At 33.8% G+C, this 19,084-nt stretch overlaps 2 protein-coding genes across 2 annotated transcripts; both read right to left on the bottom strand.

Moving 5' to 3' along the window:
• Window positions 1-343: 343 nt before the first annotated feature.
• On the bottom strand, window positions 344-8,624 carry LOC148611105 (uncharacterized). Its single transcript, XM_088591259.1, has 6 exons — window positions 8,533-8,624; window positions 7,080-7,146; window positions 5,640-5,806; window positions 4,199-4,363; window positions 1,639-1,685; window positions 344-448 (listed from the first exon to the last, which is right to left on the bottom strand). Exons 2-6 carry the CDS (start codon window positions 7,136-7,138, stop codon window positions 383-385), a joined length of 504 nt encoding a protein of 167 aa, XP_088447385.1. The 5' UTR covers window positions 7,139-7,146; window positions 8,533-8,624; the 3' UTR covers window positions 344-382.
• A 1,524-nt stretch (window positions 8,625-10,148) lies between these two features.
• Window positions 10,149-12,706, bottom strand: LOC148611104 (uncharacterized). The gene has a single exon (XM_088591258.1). It carries the CDS (start codon window positions 12,292-12,294, stop codon window positions 11,446-11,448), a length of 849 nt encoding a protein of 282 aa, XP_088447384.1. The 5' UTR covers window positions 12,295-12,706; the 3' UTR covers window positions 10,149-11,445.
• Between the last annotated feature and the right edge of the window lie 6,378 nt (window positions 12,707-19,084).

The following is a 19,084-nucleotide window of genomic DNA, read 5'->3' as shown; positions in this document are numbered from 1 at the left end:
AAGTTCACAAAAGCTACAACGACAAGAACATATTATCCAAGTGATAATTAAAGCCCTTATTAATAACTTTAAAAGTTCTATACTTGTCTTCATGACCTGATTGACCGGTATGGAGTTCCGTTTTTTTTATTTTTATTCCTCATATACAGGGCCTTCAATAAGTGTTTTGGTATGTGCAGGAACTGCTAAACCTTCCAACGCATCCGAGCTTATCTCCGTTTTTATTTAGCTTTGTTTGTGCAGTACGTTTGTCTGTGCTTAAAATCGAGCTACTCTCCCCGAAGGAGCTATATTTTTTTTACATCTTATATGACTAGTAAAATATACGTTTCAAAAGATCAGGTTAAAGTATACACATTTTATTACAATTTGTAATGCATGTCTACACTGAGGCTGTTGTGGCTGCACCTTGTTGCTGAAGTTGATATACAAACAGAAGTGACAAAACCTAAAAACGATAATACAATAAGCTCACAAAAAAAACTTACACAGGGCAATACAATAACAGGCTGAATAGTGACAGTTAAACCTGTCTAAACCAAACCCGCAGTGAACTTTTAGATCTGTTCGGTTTAGACAGGTCTTTTGTTTACCAAGGTTCAAATTAAATTTTAAATTGATGTAAAGGGTCTTTAACAAGTGCCTAGTTAAAACTGGGTTTCTGATTATTCGAGGTTCCTTTAATGTTTTAACAGATTTGTTGTATCAGATGAATTACGAATGTTTTTTCCTTATTCTCCCATTGAACTGTTCATTGTATAGGCCGAGTAAAGTTTTTCGCTATGACTGCGCGCTTCCCAAGGTAAGAGAAGACGCTAAATGTGTTTAAACATGCATGCGTATTGATCATACAACACCGAGAAGCTTACAATGTATATGTGTGTAAATTTACCATTGTCAATGTTTTCTTTCCTATTTAGTCAAAATAATTATTTATCAACACAATGAAACATGTCTATACCAAATTCTTTATTTACCGGAAGTATGTTCTAAAAAGATTTTGTGCGGTTTCAATACACCTGTATCTAGGGTAAACTAATTTCTGGTTAATCCAGTTGTTTATCCGGAAAAAATCTGATTTACATTGGTTTAGTGTAGATATGTTTCACTGGACAATTTTCCTGTTTTGCTACGGCTTTAAGTGTATATCCATATATTGTTAAAACACGTAAACGGATTTTACGTGTACAACTGGTCTCTAAACAAGCACTTTTGTTTTGAATGCTGATCATGCGTAAATAAAATATGATTTTATTATCAAATAAAATGTTTAAGTCGGAAATTTGCAAAACAAGACAAATGTTTATTAATTTAATCAAAATAATTATAGATGATTATTTTAATTGGATCCTTTATTCCACATTTCAGTCATTTGAAAACAAATTCAAACTCAGAGAGATAGAATGATGCGCCTATCAGTATCTTAAAATTTAATGCATGTAGATCAGAAGCTAATATTGTCAGTCTGGGCACAACGCTGAAAGAATTTGAGCTCAAAAATGTCCAAGGCATGAATATCTCCTTAATAGATTAATTTGTGTAATGATTAGTTGTTCTGGATTTAACTATCATATTAATTCACATTTAAATCATTTACACGTTATTAAAGACATTTGTTCAAACTACTTTAATACTCACGTTTGAAAAATATTTCTTGAATTCGGAATGTTCAACTTTTCCATTATCTAGAGAGAAACACGAAAAATTGAACAACATGCATGATTGATGTCCAAATTTATTGAGTATTTCTTGAAACTCCACTTTAAGTGAAACGATTTTATGATGCTATCAACACAAAGTCGATTTCACAAGAAAAGTGTAAGGGTACTTCCAATAATTAATACGATTCGATCCGAGGTTACGATGCAGTGAGTTCAAATGCAGATTCGTTTTCTGCCATTGGTTCGTACCCGGTGCATCGCCTCAAACGAGCTACCAAATAAACCGGAAGTAGAACTGGCTACAGTTGTTTCGTACCGATTAATAGAAAACAAACTAGGTTGAGTGGTGAGTTATGACGTCATAACTTTCGACTTTTTTACACTGACGATTTGTCAATGTTTATTTCCTGGTGAAATGATGATACAGTATATTGAGGTCTAGGAAGATATGAAAGATGCAGATTTTAAGAAGCTGCAACATTCACCACATACCCAGGCTTAAATTGTTAGACGTGATGGTAAAAACTGAATATATACATGAACATACACATTATGTTTGAGTAAAGTCATTAAAAGTTGTTGATGTACAGACTTCAGCATTTTTCTCAAATTTTGTGGCACTGGGGTCGGCATAAGTGTCACAGCTTCTGAGAAGGTTCAATGAAGTCGACGGAAATGACGAATTCTTTCAAAAGTAGTGTGACAGATCGATTAATTTTAAGAGCATGTCCACGTAAGAATGGAGCAAGTGGTGGTATACATCAACTCTTAAAATACAATAAATTCACTATGCAAAACATTCTTACTTTGCTTTAGTTAGATTGCGTATCGAAGAGAGATGATCTTATGACTGAAAATTTGAAAAACAAAATGGTAGGAAAATCACCAATGTTTTTAAAAATTAATGTTTCTTCAACATTTTGCCTCTGCACATATTTCTGAGATGCACTTTAGCGAAAAAACTACTTCAATTTTTGTCCGCTGTATCACTGTTACTATACGGCATGCCAAGTTCCACGCAGCCGCAGACACTCGTCTTATAATGTTCCTCCCTGGTTAACGGCTACAGACAGGCATTTCCCCGACCGCCTAATCATATTTAACGTCGTTTGACAATCGGATAACGTCGGGTAAAATCATTCACTTTCCCCGACATGTCAAGATTTTAGGGCTGTTTATGGGTCTAGAATGACTTCCGAACTTAGATGACCTGCCATTTTTCTTACACAGTTATGGATAATTCTAAATATACTAGTTTAGTTACACAAAGCCGCATTTTAATGTTGTGGAAAAGTCTGTCAAATAAAAAGAAAAAGGGCACTTGCAATAGAAAACGATAAGTACGATGTACGAGTGTAATTCAGACATGTACATGTATTACTAGATGTTTTTGTTCTTAACGATCTTGTAAAGATATATGAACTCACAAAAACAAACAAAACATAATGATAATAAAATTAAATCACCTACCCCCCACACATTGTGTTGAATTTTCAAAATTCAGATTCAGCGTATCAATTTTACCTTACAAACCAAATTTAATCCAAAATTGGAGCATTTTGACGGGTAAATCCAATCTGTTACCATGGTAATAGTAACTTTAGAATGGTCTCAACAACTCAAAAGTCAGATTCGGCATGTATGTTCACCCTTAGACCCAAATTTCATCTAAACTGGAGCATTTTGAAGTTTTGGCGAAAAAAAAAACGGTCGCAATGGCAACATGCAACATATGATTTCCTTTTTATTCTGTTCTGCCAAACTCTACATGTACTACGTACCAAATCTACCGGCAACATAGTGTGATATTGACCTTTGTTTTGTTTTTGTTTTTGTTTTTGTTTTTTTTTTTGGCAGCAATTTTCACATGACCGTACTTTTTGGAGTTTTGACAAGCTTACCTACAAATTTGTAAGAATCGGCCTTACGGCTTCTGAGAATTCGTTCGGGCAAATTGATTGGTAGGAAGACGGAAAATGACGGAGAAAAAATTATAAGAAAAAATCAGATTAAAAACTAAAAGTTACTGGTGACTTTATAAAACACAATTTTAGTCACTTGAGTCGTATATTCTCATCAGAATATTTTTCATGAACATGTATGTTTATGCATTGTCTACTGTGATTTTTAATCAGTCAGTCACTGAACATTAAAAGTTACAAAAAGTCAGGGTCAGAGCTGTTTACGACAACCTACAAATATACGTCATTCTTAAATAAAAATCAAAAATTTTCCTCAAACTGACATTTCTCATACGTCATGTTACCAGGCAATGTCACAAGTACATTTGCAGTCCAATTGACGAACGATGTTTTAATTTCCGCATTCGTGTTATTCTAATTGTATCTGAATTTGATTTTTTTTTACCTGCGCATGTAATAGAAAGACGAATCTTATTTCTAAAAATCGTCGATCGCAACATGAAGAAATTTATTCATGGTTGCAGATGCACTTGTAACAGTGTATATAATATTTAACTTTGTAGTTTTTCTCTGACTTTTTAAATAAAGCAATAATAATATACAGTTCTTAATTACCGTCTGAATCTAGTCTTTGATAGAAAAGGTCAAGGTCATGATGTGTTATTTTGTTGTTCCTATCAACATCGAATTCTGCAAAAAGACCACGTGCAATGGCGTCTAGATCCGGTTCATTACTTGCAAATTGTCCAGTAAACTCGCTTTTCGTAATTTCTGAATCATCTACAAAAGATAACGTTTTAGATAATCGTTTTGCTGTATTCCGTTATTTTTTTTTTCAAATTTCCCAGAGCGGATAGGAACGGTCAGGGAAAAAAGAGTAAAAAAATATAATATTTGTATCGAAATGATGTCATGATTAGACCCAACTACAAAATAATGTTGAAGTATTCTTAATTATGTGAATTCACTTAAATCAGATAAAAATCAAAGCGATCTTTTAAAACATATTATTGACTAACTTTCGAATATTAGTCAAAATATGACCAAAACTGCCAAAATGAATACAAAACAGAAAACAAAAGCCATCTAATACGGGATTAGCTGTCCATTACTACTTTTACCCGTCCAATACGTCATATTGGCCTGGTTAAATTCCGTACAATATCACGTATTGGACTAGTTAGTCAATGATGGTATAATTACGTAAGGTTTTCCATATTGGCTGAGTTATTGCCAATACTGGAAACCTTTTGCAACAATACTATACAGGTACAGGAATGGCAAAACGCGTGTTTAGTCTCGTTTTTAGTAATCAGGAATTTGAAGCGGTTAAAATCGGGCGAGGCGACCGCGTGATTTAAATGAAATGACGTTTTAGAACATATTTTCCCACTGAATTACCACATAACATATACACCATGCAGGAACAATAGGTTTTACAAATTGGAAAAACCGGTTAAATTTGACATATACAAGTACATTGCATCCGTCCACCTCTGAATCAGTCAAATTTATCATTTTCTTTAATGTCTTTATTTTTATACGCAATGATTAAAAATGCTTCAATAGAGTAAAAACAAGTGGATTGGTTTAGGTCAATGACGATCTAACAAGAACTGAACAAACAAATAGGCCAGGGACTGATTTATTAAAACAGATTTTTAAGAATAGAAAGGGAAGTAACTGTTATCAAAATTAAATACTTATATGAAATAAATTTTCTTCAAAACATAGAGCAAAACTTAAATCGTTTAATATTCAAATAGAAAGAAATCTGGTCCGTAGTGTTAAGTTTCTATGGGAAATAATGAAATATCTTTTGCTTTTTTTTTTTCTTTTTTTTTATTATTTAATTTTTTTTTTCGGGGGGGGGGATTTTTTTTTTTTAGTTAATAAATCATTTTTTTTATGTTTTGCTTTTTATTGTTTTTGTTTTGTTTTGTTTAATTTCGTTTTGTTTTGATTTGTTTGTTTGTTGCTTTTACATGATTCAACCACAGTTTACTTCTTCTGGCTACTTTTAAAGAAATTGTTTTTTCTTCGTTCCTTTACTTACTGTTATGGTCATAATCGACAAATATAACATTCATGTCTGATGCTGTGAAGTGACCGTCACCGTTTGTATCTGCGCGTGTCCAGAGAACGTCTACTTCCTTACTTACGAACACTTGCAGTTGATGTACAGCGGCCTGTACGCTGATTGTCGTGTGTGCTCCGGTTGACCTGTTTGTGATGTCATAAACATAATAAACTGAAAGTCTCAGTGTAAGTTCGATGTTCAAAGTTGTTCTTTACAATGTTAATAGATATACTGAGTCTGAATGTAGTGTTGAAAGAAAGGATTATTCCTCTTTGGTCAAAGTTTTTATCATTTTACTACATAAAATCCAATTTCACTGCCAATAAAATCCCTTTTTATAACCAGGGGCGTAGCCATTAACTATCCTCAACAATATATTAACGTGCAAAATAACCCCCCCCCCACTCTTTTGTTTTAATTATCAGAAACGAAATATTCGAAAAGGGGCTTCCTAGCGACAAACTTACATGTATAAACTATTAAAAGTGCTTGAACACGTGACGTAAGGACTGACGAAACGACAGCAATAATTCGTGTACATTTAAATCAAAAGATTTAAATGAGAAAAATAGAGAAAAAAAAGAGAGAAAACAGACATACACAACAAAGAACATAAAGTAACTAAAATCATAAATACAAAGTAACAAAAGGAAATGAGCACGCGGACTCCACTAAAAACTGGGAGCATGGACCAGGTGCACCGGTAGGGTAAGCGTCCTCTGCTTAGTGCCAATTTCATGTAGAATTTATATAATGTTTATAGTCATTCGATTGCTGCAATCAGAAGTCGAATGACTGACTAATATAATGAGAATGGGAATGGTGTACATGTCAAAGAGACAATAACACCACCGGGATGAAAAAGGTTAGCCCAAGGCTACCCATGGATCTTTAACGAACGACAAGGAAAACCTTATACCACAGAGCAGACTGCAGCATGCCCCAGAAACATCATTATACATAGGTACAACAAAAGAGTTACCCAATAAGTAACATAAACAATAAACTGAAGGTGAAAACGAAACAAGACATACAGATGGCCAGAAATTTCTGACTTGGGACAGGCGCAAAAACTGCGTCGGGTTTGAAGTACTTTTGTGTGATCACAACCCCTCTTTAAAATCTGACCACTATGAAAAATATTACATAATTAAGCACACCATAAATCAGTTCAAAAAAGTATGAACCCCTTGTTACAAGGGAAATAACTGAATATAAATTAAACGAATGTACAAATGAAGGACTGGTAGCAGTTAACTGACATGCCATTTTAAAACAAAATATTTCAATACACGTATCTTTGATTAGAAAGAACACGATATCGTTAAGTTTACTTACTCGTTGCTAGTATTTTCAACAACTTCACATTGTATTAAGACCACAGAGAAATCAGTTCAACAAAAAAAAATAACTTACGACGTTGGTGCTGCCAGGCAACCTTGAATGAATAAGGCTAGACCAAGTAATGTTCTCATTTTCAATCCTGAAATAAGAAATTGTAATGTATATGTTAAAGTAACAAAAGAGACCAATCTTGCATATTTCTTTTCGAAATATATATAAGAGTCCGAAATCCGATTTCATATTTGAACGGAGGATATTCTGTTGTGATATATTTTTTTTTAAATATGATATAAAATACATGATATTTTGTTTAGATATGAAAGTCATCTTTAAACGTCATGGTCTGTCACTATCTTCAGATACAAATGTATAAAGCACACCGTATTATTTTGAATCATTATGGAGACTATTACGAAGTCACAAAAACGGCTAAAATTTCAAGTAGCTGGCTAGTATATGCTTAAACACAAAGGCATGCTTTTCTTAGTTTGGTCAATGCCATGGAGCGTCCATTTCAATTACAACCAACGAACTCCATCTGTCAGATATTTTCCCTCTTTTTCTAGACTTAACCTTCAACGGGTAGCTGTGTGGGTGTTTTGTAAGAAACTGAACATGTTCACCTGGAGCACTTGAGTTTACCAGGGTATTAGCGGGGTTTTTAATATTCTGTCTGTGTGCACCTTTTAGTGTTGTGTTGTACGATGTGTTCTTCGGAAATGTATTTTATCATTTGGGTGTTCAACGTATTGGTATGTCCAGGGTTTTCTCTCGTTTGCACATTCGCTTTTTTTACTTCTTATTCAGAAAGTCAGATAATTATACTCACTGACTTCAAAAAGTAATCAAGGGAACCAAGATTCCAGCGGAAGTAAAAACAAATGTAATCCAGGGACAAAGACCAGACATGGAAAACAGACTGACACAATAAAAGAACATAAAGTAACGTCAAATAAAATAATACATACAAAGAAACAAAAGTAAATGAGCAACTCAGATGCCACTAAAACTGGGAGCATGGACCAGGTGCACAGGTAGAGTAAGTGTCCTCTGTTTTTCTGGAAACACCCACCGAGTTGCTCATAAAAAGTCAAGTCCGGTATAGACGAAAGAGGAAAGGAAAACTATGACACGTTGAACAAATCAGTTTTCATGGTGCTAATTGATACACCATAACGGTCCAAGAGTTTATAATGATGACCATAAAACTTCTGTAGTGACGCCAATCTTGTGGCAACATAACCCTGTTCCAGAAAGCCTAATTGTCTAGCCAAGTCTAGAGCGATACAAAAAATCTGCAAAGTTAAGGCAAGCTCTGGCATAACGTAGAGTGTGATATGAAGACTCCATACGCAGGTGCTGATTGGATGTTGCCACAGATGAAAGAAAAGTTGATAATTCTGAATGAAAAGTTATCACGTTTGTCGCACACTTTGGTCAATAGTTTTAAACAAACAGTAAATTGTATCTGGAAAAGACAAGACTTTGTGCTTTACTAAGTGTATAAGCCTATCGGTTGACATACCTGTCTTGTCTCGGTATTTCTGTAGAAGGACGTTTATCAGTATGTCTGGTTGAGATAAGACAACTCAAATGACACAACTATTGGTCGTGATATGGCACTTGGATGACGTCTTTCGTGGCCAGAAGTAAGAGGTCACTTCTTGATTTGAGCATTACTGTTTATTGGATGTTAAGACTTTTGAACATGTACCTCCTCAGTTGTTTTGTTTATCAACATATTTCCTTAAGTTTATTTCTTTTGTTAGTTAGTTTCTATTTACACGTGAAGATGTGTATTTTTCTACTTAAGTTGCTTCCCTGTTTGGTTTCCCATTTTATAGGGAGGCATTTTTAATAAGTGGTGTTCAGCTTTTGCGTAATTTGTACATTTTGGTGGTGGCATTATTGTGTTATGATTCTGTTAATAACATGATTTTCATTTATTTCGTTAGGAGGATAACAGTAAGGGACTTCGATGAACTAGGGTCTTGGTTTGCGACAAATTTAATCTTCAAATTGTCGTGTTGAAAGAAAGGATTATTCCTCTTTGATCAAACTTTTTTCTACATAAAATCCAATTTCACTGCCAATAAAATCATTAACTATCCTCAGCAATATATTAACATGCAAAATAAGCCCCCCCCCCCTCTTTTGTTTTAATTAACAGAAACGAAATATTCGAAAAGGGGCTTCCTAGCGACAAACTTACATGTATAAACCATTAAAAGTGCTTGAACACGTGACGTAAAGACTGACGAAACGACAGCAATAATTCGTGTACATTTAAATCAAAAGATATGCGTATAAAAAGAATAAAGATGCTAAAAAGATATAAGAGTAATCAAGGAACCAAGGTTATAGCGGTAATCAAAAGAATGTAATCCAGGGACAAAGACCAGGCATGGAAAATAGACATACACAACGAAGAACATAAAGTAACTAAAATCATAAATACAAAGTAACAAAAGCAAATGAGCAACTCGGACTCCACTAAAAACTGGGAGCATGGACCAGGTGCACCGGTAGAATAAGCGTCCACTGTTTTTTTCTAGAAACACTCGCCGAGTTGCTCATAAATTAAAAGTCAAGTCCGGGGTAGACGAAAGAGGAAAGGAAAACTATGATGAATAAATCAGTTTTCACGGTGCAGATGCATACACCATAACGATCCACGAGTTCATTATTGCAATATACTTCTGCAAAGTACATGTAGGACACTCAGGGGCGGATCCAGGATTTGGGTTGGGGTGGCGTTAATAGAATTAAATGCCGTGCAAAGCAAAGCAAAACATATGGGGTGAAACTTGTGGTGAAAAATGTTTTTCTCACCGATTTAGGAGGGGTACGCCAGTCCTTGGATCCGCGCCCGACACTGTATCTTGATTCACAAAGACAAAAAAAATTAAATTATATTATATATATACGTGTGAAAAAAAAATCAAGAAATGCAAAACATTGAAAGAATAACACAATTCCAGACTGTAAATTGAGTATAGTGTGTACCATTAAAATCAAAAACTTTCCGTAAAACCCCATTTTTATACCATTCTAATGAGCGCAATGACTCCAGAATATTAGTAGTGGTAATTTGAAATGAATAAGTCTTCTTTGGGTGAAAGTAACTATAATTTCAGATCGGTGGGTTTTTAGCATTTATTTAGTAAATTTCTTTTTTTTTATCTTAATCTTACAGACCTGTACTTAAATTAATATAATGCTGCATTATATGAAGAAAATATATAAGCATAACAGTCCTCTTTAAGTCATTCTACTAAGTATATTACATTAAAAAGGAAAAGTGAAGCATGATTTAGTAACAATTAACTCGCACAACAAAAACGATACACAAAGACAAACTATATGTACTGTATGTAAATAGGCAAAGACCATATCTAAATTTAAAAAATAACCAAAATAATGATGATTTGAATACATGTATGTACAGTTTGTTTCATTGTTATAAGTTCTTAATCAGGATTTATCTTTAAAAAATAAATGTGGAGTTGTCCGAAGCATGTTGCTAATGACCAAAAGAAGTCAAATAGGTTAAAAACAAAAGTAAAACAAAATTTTTTTTATTTTTTTTTAAGTTCGTGTGTATTATATAGATTGTACTACATGTACATATATATATATATATATATATATATATATATATATATATATATATATATATATATTTTGTTCTACATGTACATGTAGATTTTTTAAGAAAGAACAACAATATTTCAATATTTCACTGATACGCGAAATCGTCGAACACTAAAACAGATGGACAAAACCAAAAAAAAACAAACAAAACCAAACAAAATGTAAAACAAAACCACAATAGTTATGATCATTTAGAAATTATTCACCAAATGTGAATCTCCACAATGTTCACATTTCGTTGTCCGCAATTATAACAAAAATATTACATGTACCGAATGTTAAACTTGGTCATGATAATAGGAGTCATGTACATGTAAACATTTAGTGTGTTTTTGATAAATGTAGTATAATAAAAGTTTAAGATTGAATCTATGAATGATGATGGAGAGAAAATTATACAAGCCAATTTTATACTTAGTCAACATTAGCTTCGTCTTATGATAATAAGAAATTAAAATAATTTGCAATAGCCTAATAAATAAGCCAAAAATATAAGAGCGACAATCACCATAATGTTTGTGAATGAAAGTGGTTTGGATATTAATACACCAATTGAAATTAAAGGTTGTAAGCATGAAGCTTTGAATTTTGCTTTGCACTTGCGTAATCCTCACATGTTAAGCTGAAAGCCTGTCTTGTCGAAATGTTAATAAATAATTAGATCAAATGCACACAATATTCCGGAGCACTTCCAAGTGTCTAGAAACCATCTTCTTATGTAAACAGAACAAAATGTACCATCCATGTTTTACATGAATACTGTAATTACCAGTTTGTGTTACTTTTACTTTATAGCTGGAAGTATGCTTTTCCTTCGAGGCGACCGGCCTTGAAGCGAACCTATTTGACTTAGTCGGCGTTGTGTTTGATTAGTAAGTTGCGGTAATTCACTCGGCCGTCGGAGTGTTCCTCGTCGTTTAAGTAACGCTTCATTCGTTGGGTTAATGCTTCTTCTATGTCCTTTCAATCCATTGATCGATTCTAATGGCACAAATTGTCCACTCTCATCTCGTATTTCTATACGACTCACGCGTCGATCAGACGTTCGTTTTAACCTCGCCGGATCACTGCTTGATTTGTAAAAAGAAAATATATCCGGCAACTTGTCGGTATACACGCGAATTTGTGGAAGATCATGTACATTCGTATCCTCTTTTTCTTTTTCTTCCGATTTATAATGGACTCCCCAGCGTGTTGTAAGATAATCTCGGATTTTTCCTTTTATTTGGTCTTCTTCTAATATTTTCCCTGTTTCTTTGTATTTTCTCATCAGATCTTGCATTTCTCTTTGTTTACGCACTTTTGGGTTTTTATTCTTAATATAGTTATCCACGTCACTCGAAAACGAGGCGATCGGTCTACCGTTGTAGTGTCCGTAGAGATTTCCTGTCGGTGATGTCAAAGTATCCTCACGGTTCAACTGTAAACATTTGCCGAGAACATGACTTTGAACGGCCTTTTTCCGTATTTTGCCTGCAGATCTGTCTTTTCTTCGTAGTTCTTCTTCTTTTTCATGATCAAATATATGCGTCAATTCGTCTTGTCTGAATTTTGCGACATCGTTTTGGATACACATATATTTTCGATTACTATTTTCCTGTTTTCGCACAGTTCCTAAACGTCCTTCATTCATTTTAAAAAAATAAATCCTTTTTGAGATTGTGATTCTATTGTATGAACCCTGTAAAAACACCGGTAAAGAGTAGCAAGAGTATCAAATCTAGCAGGTGCGTTTGTTTCTAAACTCAAGTTCGCCAACTAAATCATAACTCCTCAAATTTTTGACACATCAAGCGATAATTTGCTTGATAAAATACACAGCTGGTTAATATTCCACTCGAACCAATGTCAAATTTAAGAACATCTTCAATGTCGCTATGGGTAGGCACGTCTTAAATATCTTCTTTATACTTTTGTGATTATCCTCCGAATGAAAGAAGTCATTTGGTCCAAGTTCTTCACAAATAGCCATGTAAGAGACACGCAATAATCTTGAATGTGCTTCAAACAGACTTCGTAAACAACAAAGACATGCAGTTTACAACTAGCATTGTAACTCTTGTGACATTCTCAAGATTAAAACCTTTAAACAATAAATATTCAAACAAGTATCTTTTTACACTTAATTAAAGATATTTATCTTCATTTTGTACACAAATCTTTGGTCTCATAATGGTTTTAAATACTTGTTGATATTTATTGTTTAAATTTGACGCAGTGTTTTATTTCTGGATGCGTATTACATGGGTTGAGTAATTAACCTAAGACACTGCATTGAGGTTCTGGATTACGGTGGATTACGGATCGAAAAGCTAATCGTAAAACGACCTAATTCTTTTTTAAAGCTTAATTTGATCTGCCTTTAAAAGACGACCGATCTCCAACAACGACCGCAATTTGGGGTGTTAAGCATGTGGCTTTTGAAGCAGCATTGCTAAATTTAGAAACTGACCTTTCCAAAACTAGTCAAGTTACGATTGGTTTTGTACGTATTTTCAAAACCTTGTAATTTTGAATGTACTATAATAGCTTCTAAAAGAGTCTTCCCTCGTTGGCATGACAACCCCACTGAGACGCTTTACTCTGATTCTCTGAGATACCTTTTTCTATGATCAGAATCTTCCAACCTTACGCATACTAAATGTGTAGGAATACTATGTGATGAAACGAATTATGTAACAACAAATTACTTCTGGAAAGAAGGGTCAAGACAATACGTGTTCACTAAATTTGGACGGCTGTTTGTTTATATAGCTCAAAAACCAACGTGAGCCATCTACGGGTAGGTTTAACTTTCGAAAATTGCCATGCAGACACAGAACTAAATGATCGTGTTATGCTATGTGATATTCACTGTATAGATGTCCCTAGTACTCGACCAGAACAATATTCCACCTTAATTGTTTTACAACCCGTCCTAATTTAGTATGAACTTTCGTAATGTGAAGTGCAGAATCTCTAAATGACCTTGTTACGTACAAAAAGGTACACTCAAATAAAGGTCTATTGAATTAATTAAGTAAAACGAATCGTCACAGCCTCAGGATGTCAAGAATGTCTAGAAATAGTGTCAACACAACCACCTTCAACACGTAACATCCGTTTTTTATTTATTTATTTTTTGTTTTGTTTTGTCTTGATTTGATTCTGTTTTTGTTTTAGGTCTGTCTCAAAATTTGTCATACCCGCTCCCCATCTTGCTTAAAAGGGGGTATGTGATCATTCTGTACGTCCAACAGTGCGCTTGTCATTTGTCGATCAAAGGAGGGACATTTTATCTTCAAATCACAGAATGGAATGAAACACATTCGTCATCAGATGATGCCAGTTAGCACCTCCTATTGTGCACTTTTACATTATAATGACTTTTAGAGGTTCTTTATAAGTGTTTCATCTTTGCTTGGTTTAAACATATTTATTTGCCCAAGAATACAAGCAAGGGGTTGGACTCAAGTGATAACAACATTATGGAGGTCCTCTCCCACACAAATAATGATCCGGAATGACGCCATTGAATAGAACTAAAAAATAACAATGATAAAATAAGAAAAGGCAATGCAAACTAACATGAACGATATGAAACTACAAGAAGGAATGGAATAAAGGGCGGTCTGGAAAAATTGACGGGGGTGGTAAAGTGAGGGATAGTCATTTTATATATACATGTAGTATTATTCAAACCTTTCAGTTCGTTCCATAAAATGATGAACACAAGCAAAAATATTTGTGTTTTCATCACCAGCCAACAGAAATTCTATTGTTACGGTAAACCGGCCTACCCGTGCCACAGTTGCTCACAGTTCTAGTTTTTATTGTCTTTAATTTTGTGTTTCAATTGCTATTTCAGAATGTATACCTACGTTGATCTGTCAGAATGTATACCCACGTTGATCTAATTTCAGAATGTATACCCACGTTGATCTGTCAGAATGTATACCCACGTTGATCTAATTTCAGAATGTATACCCACGTTGATCTAATTTCGGAATGTAAACCCACGTTGATCTTATTTCAGAATGTATACCCACGTTGATCTGATTTCTCCCAATAACTTGAACAAAAAAGGGGGAAATACATCCATAAAAGCTACATACACTTGTAAGACTTATGATGGTGCAATAATAAACGTGGTGTGACGAAAGGTGTATCTGATATTTTATGTTAGTTATTGTTAGTTATTAGTTAAAATGAAATCAGCAATATCCAGGTCTAGCAGATAGATACTTACATGTATCTTGTGATCTACAATGACCCTAGAAAGTGCGGAATTATTTGTGTTCCTAGTCTTATCTCAAAGAACACGATAAGTGCCGAGCAAACTCTGTCATTGGCAGGTTCTTTAGATAGATACGCTGTATAAAATCCCCGATTGTTTAATGATAATAAGTCATTTACATGCATATATATCGGAAACTGTGATCAAAGGAACTGGCCAAACGGGTCAACTAGGAGCGGAGCACAATTTGTTACCATTAGAAGAATGCCGACCGTTTGTTGAAAAGTGCATCGCGTCTACCACACTGGACAAATATGGTGTCAATAAAACATTCTTACTAGTATTTGATAATATCCTCTTTGGTATATTTGGAAGATGACTTTGAATCGCTTATATACAAAGTATGAGGAATATCTACCCAGCACTACGTATCTGTATCGAAGTGCACCGTCTTTTCTGTTCTCTGAAGTTACAACGATGTATAATGCTGTTTGATTCGGGATTTTTTAACTGAGTATGGGGAATAGTATACGTAGTGTTAAGGGTTGATAAACATAGGTCTTGATGTTTTTATATTATGGCGATAATCTATCAGTGGGGGTTTCCAGATGATCTGTCGAAAAGCTGCCACTGAAAGAGTCCATGTTATGTACCAGGAACCCTCCCCACCCCAAAAAAAAAAAAACATTCAGAAGGAACACAAGATAGGTGTACAACGACACTATGTGATATAGGATTTGTAACAGTTTCATTAAATTCTTTTAAGCAGTTTTAGAGGAGTCGCGGATTAGAAGATGCTCACCTTTGTTTGTTGAATGACAAATCATGTTTTGTATCAGGAAACCCCAAACAGTAATATACATTCAGATATGAAGTGCACAATGACGTTATGGCATAAAGTCTGGCAGCCAGTCATAAAATACGTAAAAACAAATAATTATCGCAACTGTGAGGTACAATACTCAACAAATCTAACCGGCCTAACACTTCTGAAGACTACCAATTAATATAATTAACGAGTATCGTGCATGTACATTAGACTCTAACTTATATTAATCCAGCAATGCAAGTTGCAAAATGGATGTAAATGGAATTATTATAAAAGTTTTACATGTAAGTGGTATGTTAGAAAAGGCGGTTATAGAATTAAGAACTGGAGTTACCAAGTTATGGAAATGTTAAAATTTTATAAGGAACAATTTTGTAATATAGAAGTAAATATACTTCATAAGAGTACCATATGTCAATTAGAGGAAAAAATGTTTGATCAATATAAAACTGACTGGTGTAACAGAATGAGTCAATATGGCCAAGGTGATAAATTAAGAACATATAAATTGTTTAAATTTACATATTTCACTGAACAATATTTGTTGCAAAATATACCTTTACGTTTTCGTAGTGCATTTGCAAAATTTACATATGGTGTATCACCTTTCAAGATTGAAATTGGTCGTTATGAAAGATTAGCATTAAACAAAAAATTATGTCTCAGTTGTAATGATATAGAGGATGAACACCATGTATTATTAACATGCCCATTGTATAATGATCTAAGACAGTCACTATTTTTAGATATTATTAGTTATAATGAACATTTTTTGTCATTGTCTGATGATGATAAATTTACATTTTTATTTAACAATGAAAATGTATGTAGCTTAGTTGCAAAAAACCTGCCATAGTATTTTACTGAGAAGAAATAGTACTTTATATCATTAATCCATGATACTTTTTATAAATCGTACCTTTTTTTAACTGTATTTAAGATGTATATATTACTATGTTCTCAATAGTCTCTCATAATTCTTTTTAGAATGGCTCATGCATTTTAATTTGTATGTTTTATCTCTTATTGTTATCATGTTTTATATGAATATATGTGGTGATACTTTAATAAACTATTGAATTGAATTGAATTGCAAACTGGATTTTTTGAACTATCATAAGTCACCAATATCCGCAAATCATTTAATCATACATGTAGTTTAAACATATATGATTTGGCAAATTAAATGAGACCTATATGTACAAAACAGAATTTGAGATTTGCGATTTTGACTACTTTAGTGATCACGCACGGCTGCATACTGAAATTAATGGTGAATTTTATGAATCTACAGAATCTGTTCTAGAAAATGAGTAAATTTTCGACAGCTTCCGATGGAATGATTATACAAAAGAACGGTATTATGAGAATCTGATTTTGAACAGTTGTCGTTTATTGAAGAAGAAGAAGAAAAACAATTATATGTCCTCCACATCGTTTGGGGAAACCAGTTGCACACCAAACCAAATGAACGGTTCACGATTAAAACAATTCTTAACCGTCTTCTTCACAATCATTGCAGGTATAATAGTTCGGTAATTTGTATACGGTATCAAATTAAATACAAAAGAAAATAATATTTGGCTACATTTTAAATAGTTATTCATCAATAAGAAATAGTTTGTTAATCTTTAATTGCCTGCAAAATTGAGAAACATTATAGAAATCTAAATTAAAGATGTTCACTTCCATGATAAAATGGATAGGGCGAAGTATTGTCTTTCGCATTTTCTTGAGCATTACTTCATATCCTTTGTAAATGGGATTATTTTGACAGACACCTTTGCTTTGTTTGTGAAAATTGTAGTTTTGCTGTAATTGTTGAAACGTATCAAACGAGAACTGAAAAGAACCTGATCTTTGCACCGGAGAACGCCTACGCATTACTTCGTACTACCGTGATAGGATGGAAAGCTTATTTAAAGTGCATTTTCCGATGGTAAAAAAACCTTTTACGCTTTTTAAAACGTTACATTTCCGTCTTCTTTTGAATATACTCTGGTGCTAATTGAAATAAATGTGAATGACATCTTGTGGTTCTCTTATAATACGAAGGTACTGTAGGTTGGTAGGACGGGATTACTAGGTACAGTATTGCCAATGATATTTGAGGTTATTAAAAAGCTACGATGATATATATATATATAATTATAAATAATCTGACACGATTGTAAATCTATATGAGTTTAAACCGTACCCGTGTAATGGAACTTTAAATGTATCTACCATATAGCATACTTATATGGACTCTCACCGCTCCTTAAATTTCTGCCGTGTATCGTCATTTGGAGTTCTTTTTCCCTTCGTTAGTCAAACAAACATTTGTCTTGGTCATAGAACACAGAGAACACATTCAGTGAAGGATCCAGGGAAAGTTTCCAAGAATGCATTCCTCCTTTTGGTTGGACATAAATGTTAAATGATAGCGTGTGGATCCCATTTTTATAAATTTCAGTATCGCATGCACCTACCCCATAAAAATTTATTAAAATTCTGGATCCACCTTTGACAGGTACATAGAACAATAGAAATATGGTAGCCGATTAACCTGCTTTGTTTGGTAGAGATTAAAAAATATAGACAATATTATAGAACAAAGAAACACTTTTGGATACATGCATATATACTTGGTATAATCAACTTGTATTATCATTGGTGTTCGTTTCTTTAGTTTGAATCACATAGGAAAATTGAAACACACGCACATTGAGCCATTTTGTTTTTATTGAACAGTATATTTATTCAAATAAAAACATATTTCCATCTGTATTATTTTCAAGTTATATTTCTGTAAACCTAAAAACAGATAGTTTTTCTACCCTAAAAAATGGAATATTCATTTCTACTGCCGACTATTTAATAAAATACCTAAATTGTTAAGTGAAATCAGGAGAACTTAAGATTTCAGCGGAAAACAAAAGATAAAGACTAGACGTGAGACCAGGCATACACAACAAAGAACATGAAATAACCAAAATAACACATACAAAGAAACTAAATAAATGAACAACCCGGACACTACCACCATCAGGGAGCATGGACCAAGTGCACCGATAGGGTAAACGTCCTTTGCTATAATTCTTGAAACGCATGCCGAGTTGCTCATGAAATGTCACGACCAGGGTATAGAAGAAAGAAACAGATAACTATGACACGTCAACAGATCGGTTCTCACGGTGAAAATGGATACACCGTAATGATCCATGAGTTCATGATGACGACCAAAAATCTTCTGTAGTGATGACTTCAATCTTGCAGAGTCATAACCCTTTTCCAGAAGCCTAATTCTAAGAAGACTAGCACGGTAAAGAACATCCGGGTAGTAAAGGCAACGTATTCATCAGTTGTTATATGAAAACTCCATACGCAGGTGCTGAA

The sequence above is a fragment of the Perna viridis genome, chromosome 7 (genome assembly GCF_037379345.1).
Source record: "Perna viridis isolate PV_CMFRI_1.1 ecotype Kerala chromosome 7, ASM3737934v1, whole genome shotgun sequence".
In the NCBI taxonomy this organism is placed as follows: Eukaryota; Metazoa; Mollusca; class Bivalvia; order Mytilida; family Mytilidae; genus Perna; species Perna viridis.
Note: the sequence above shows the minus strand (reverse complement) of the source record. Positions and strands in the feature narration are given on the sequence as shown.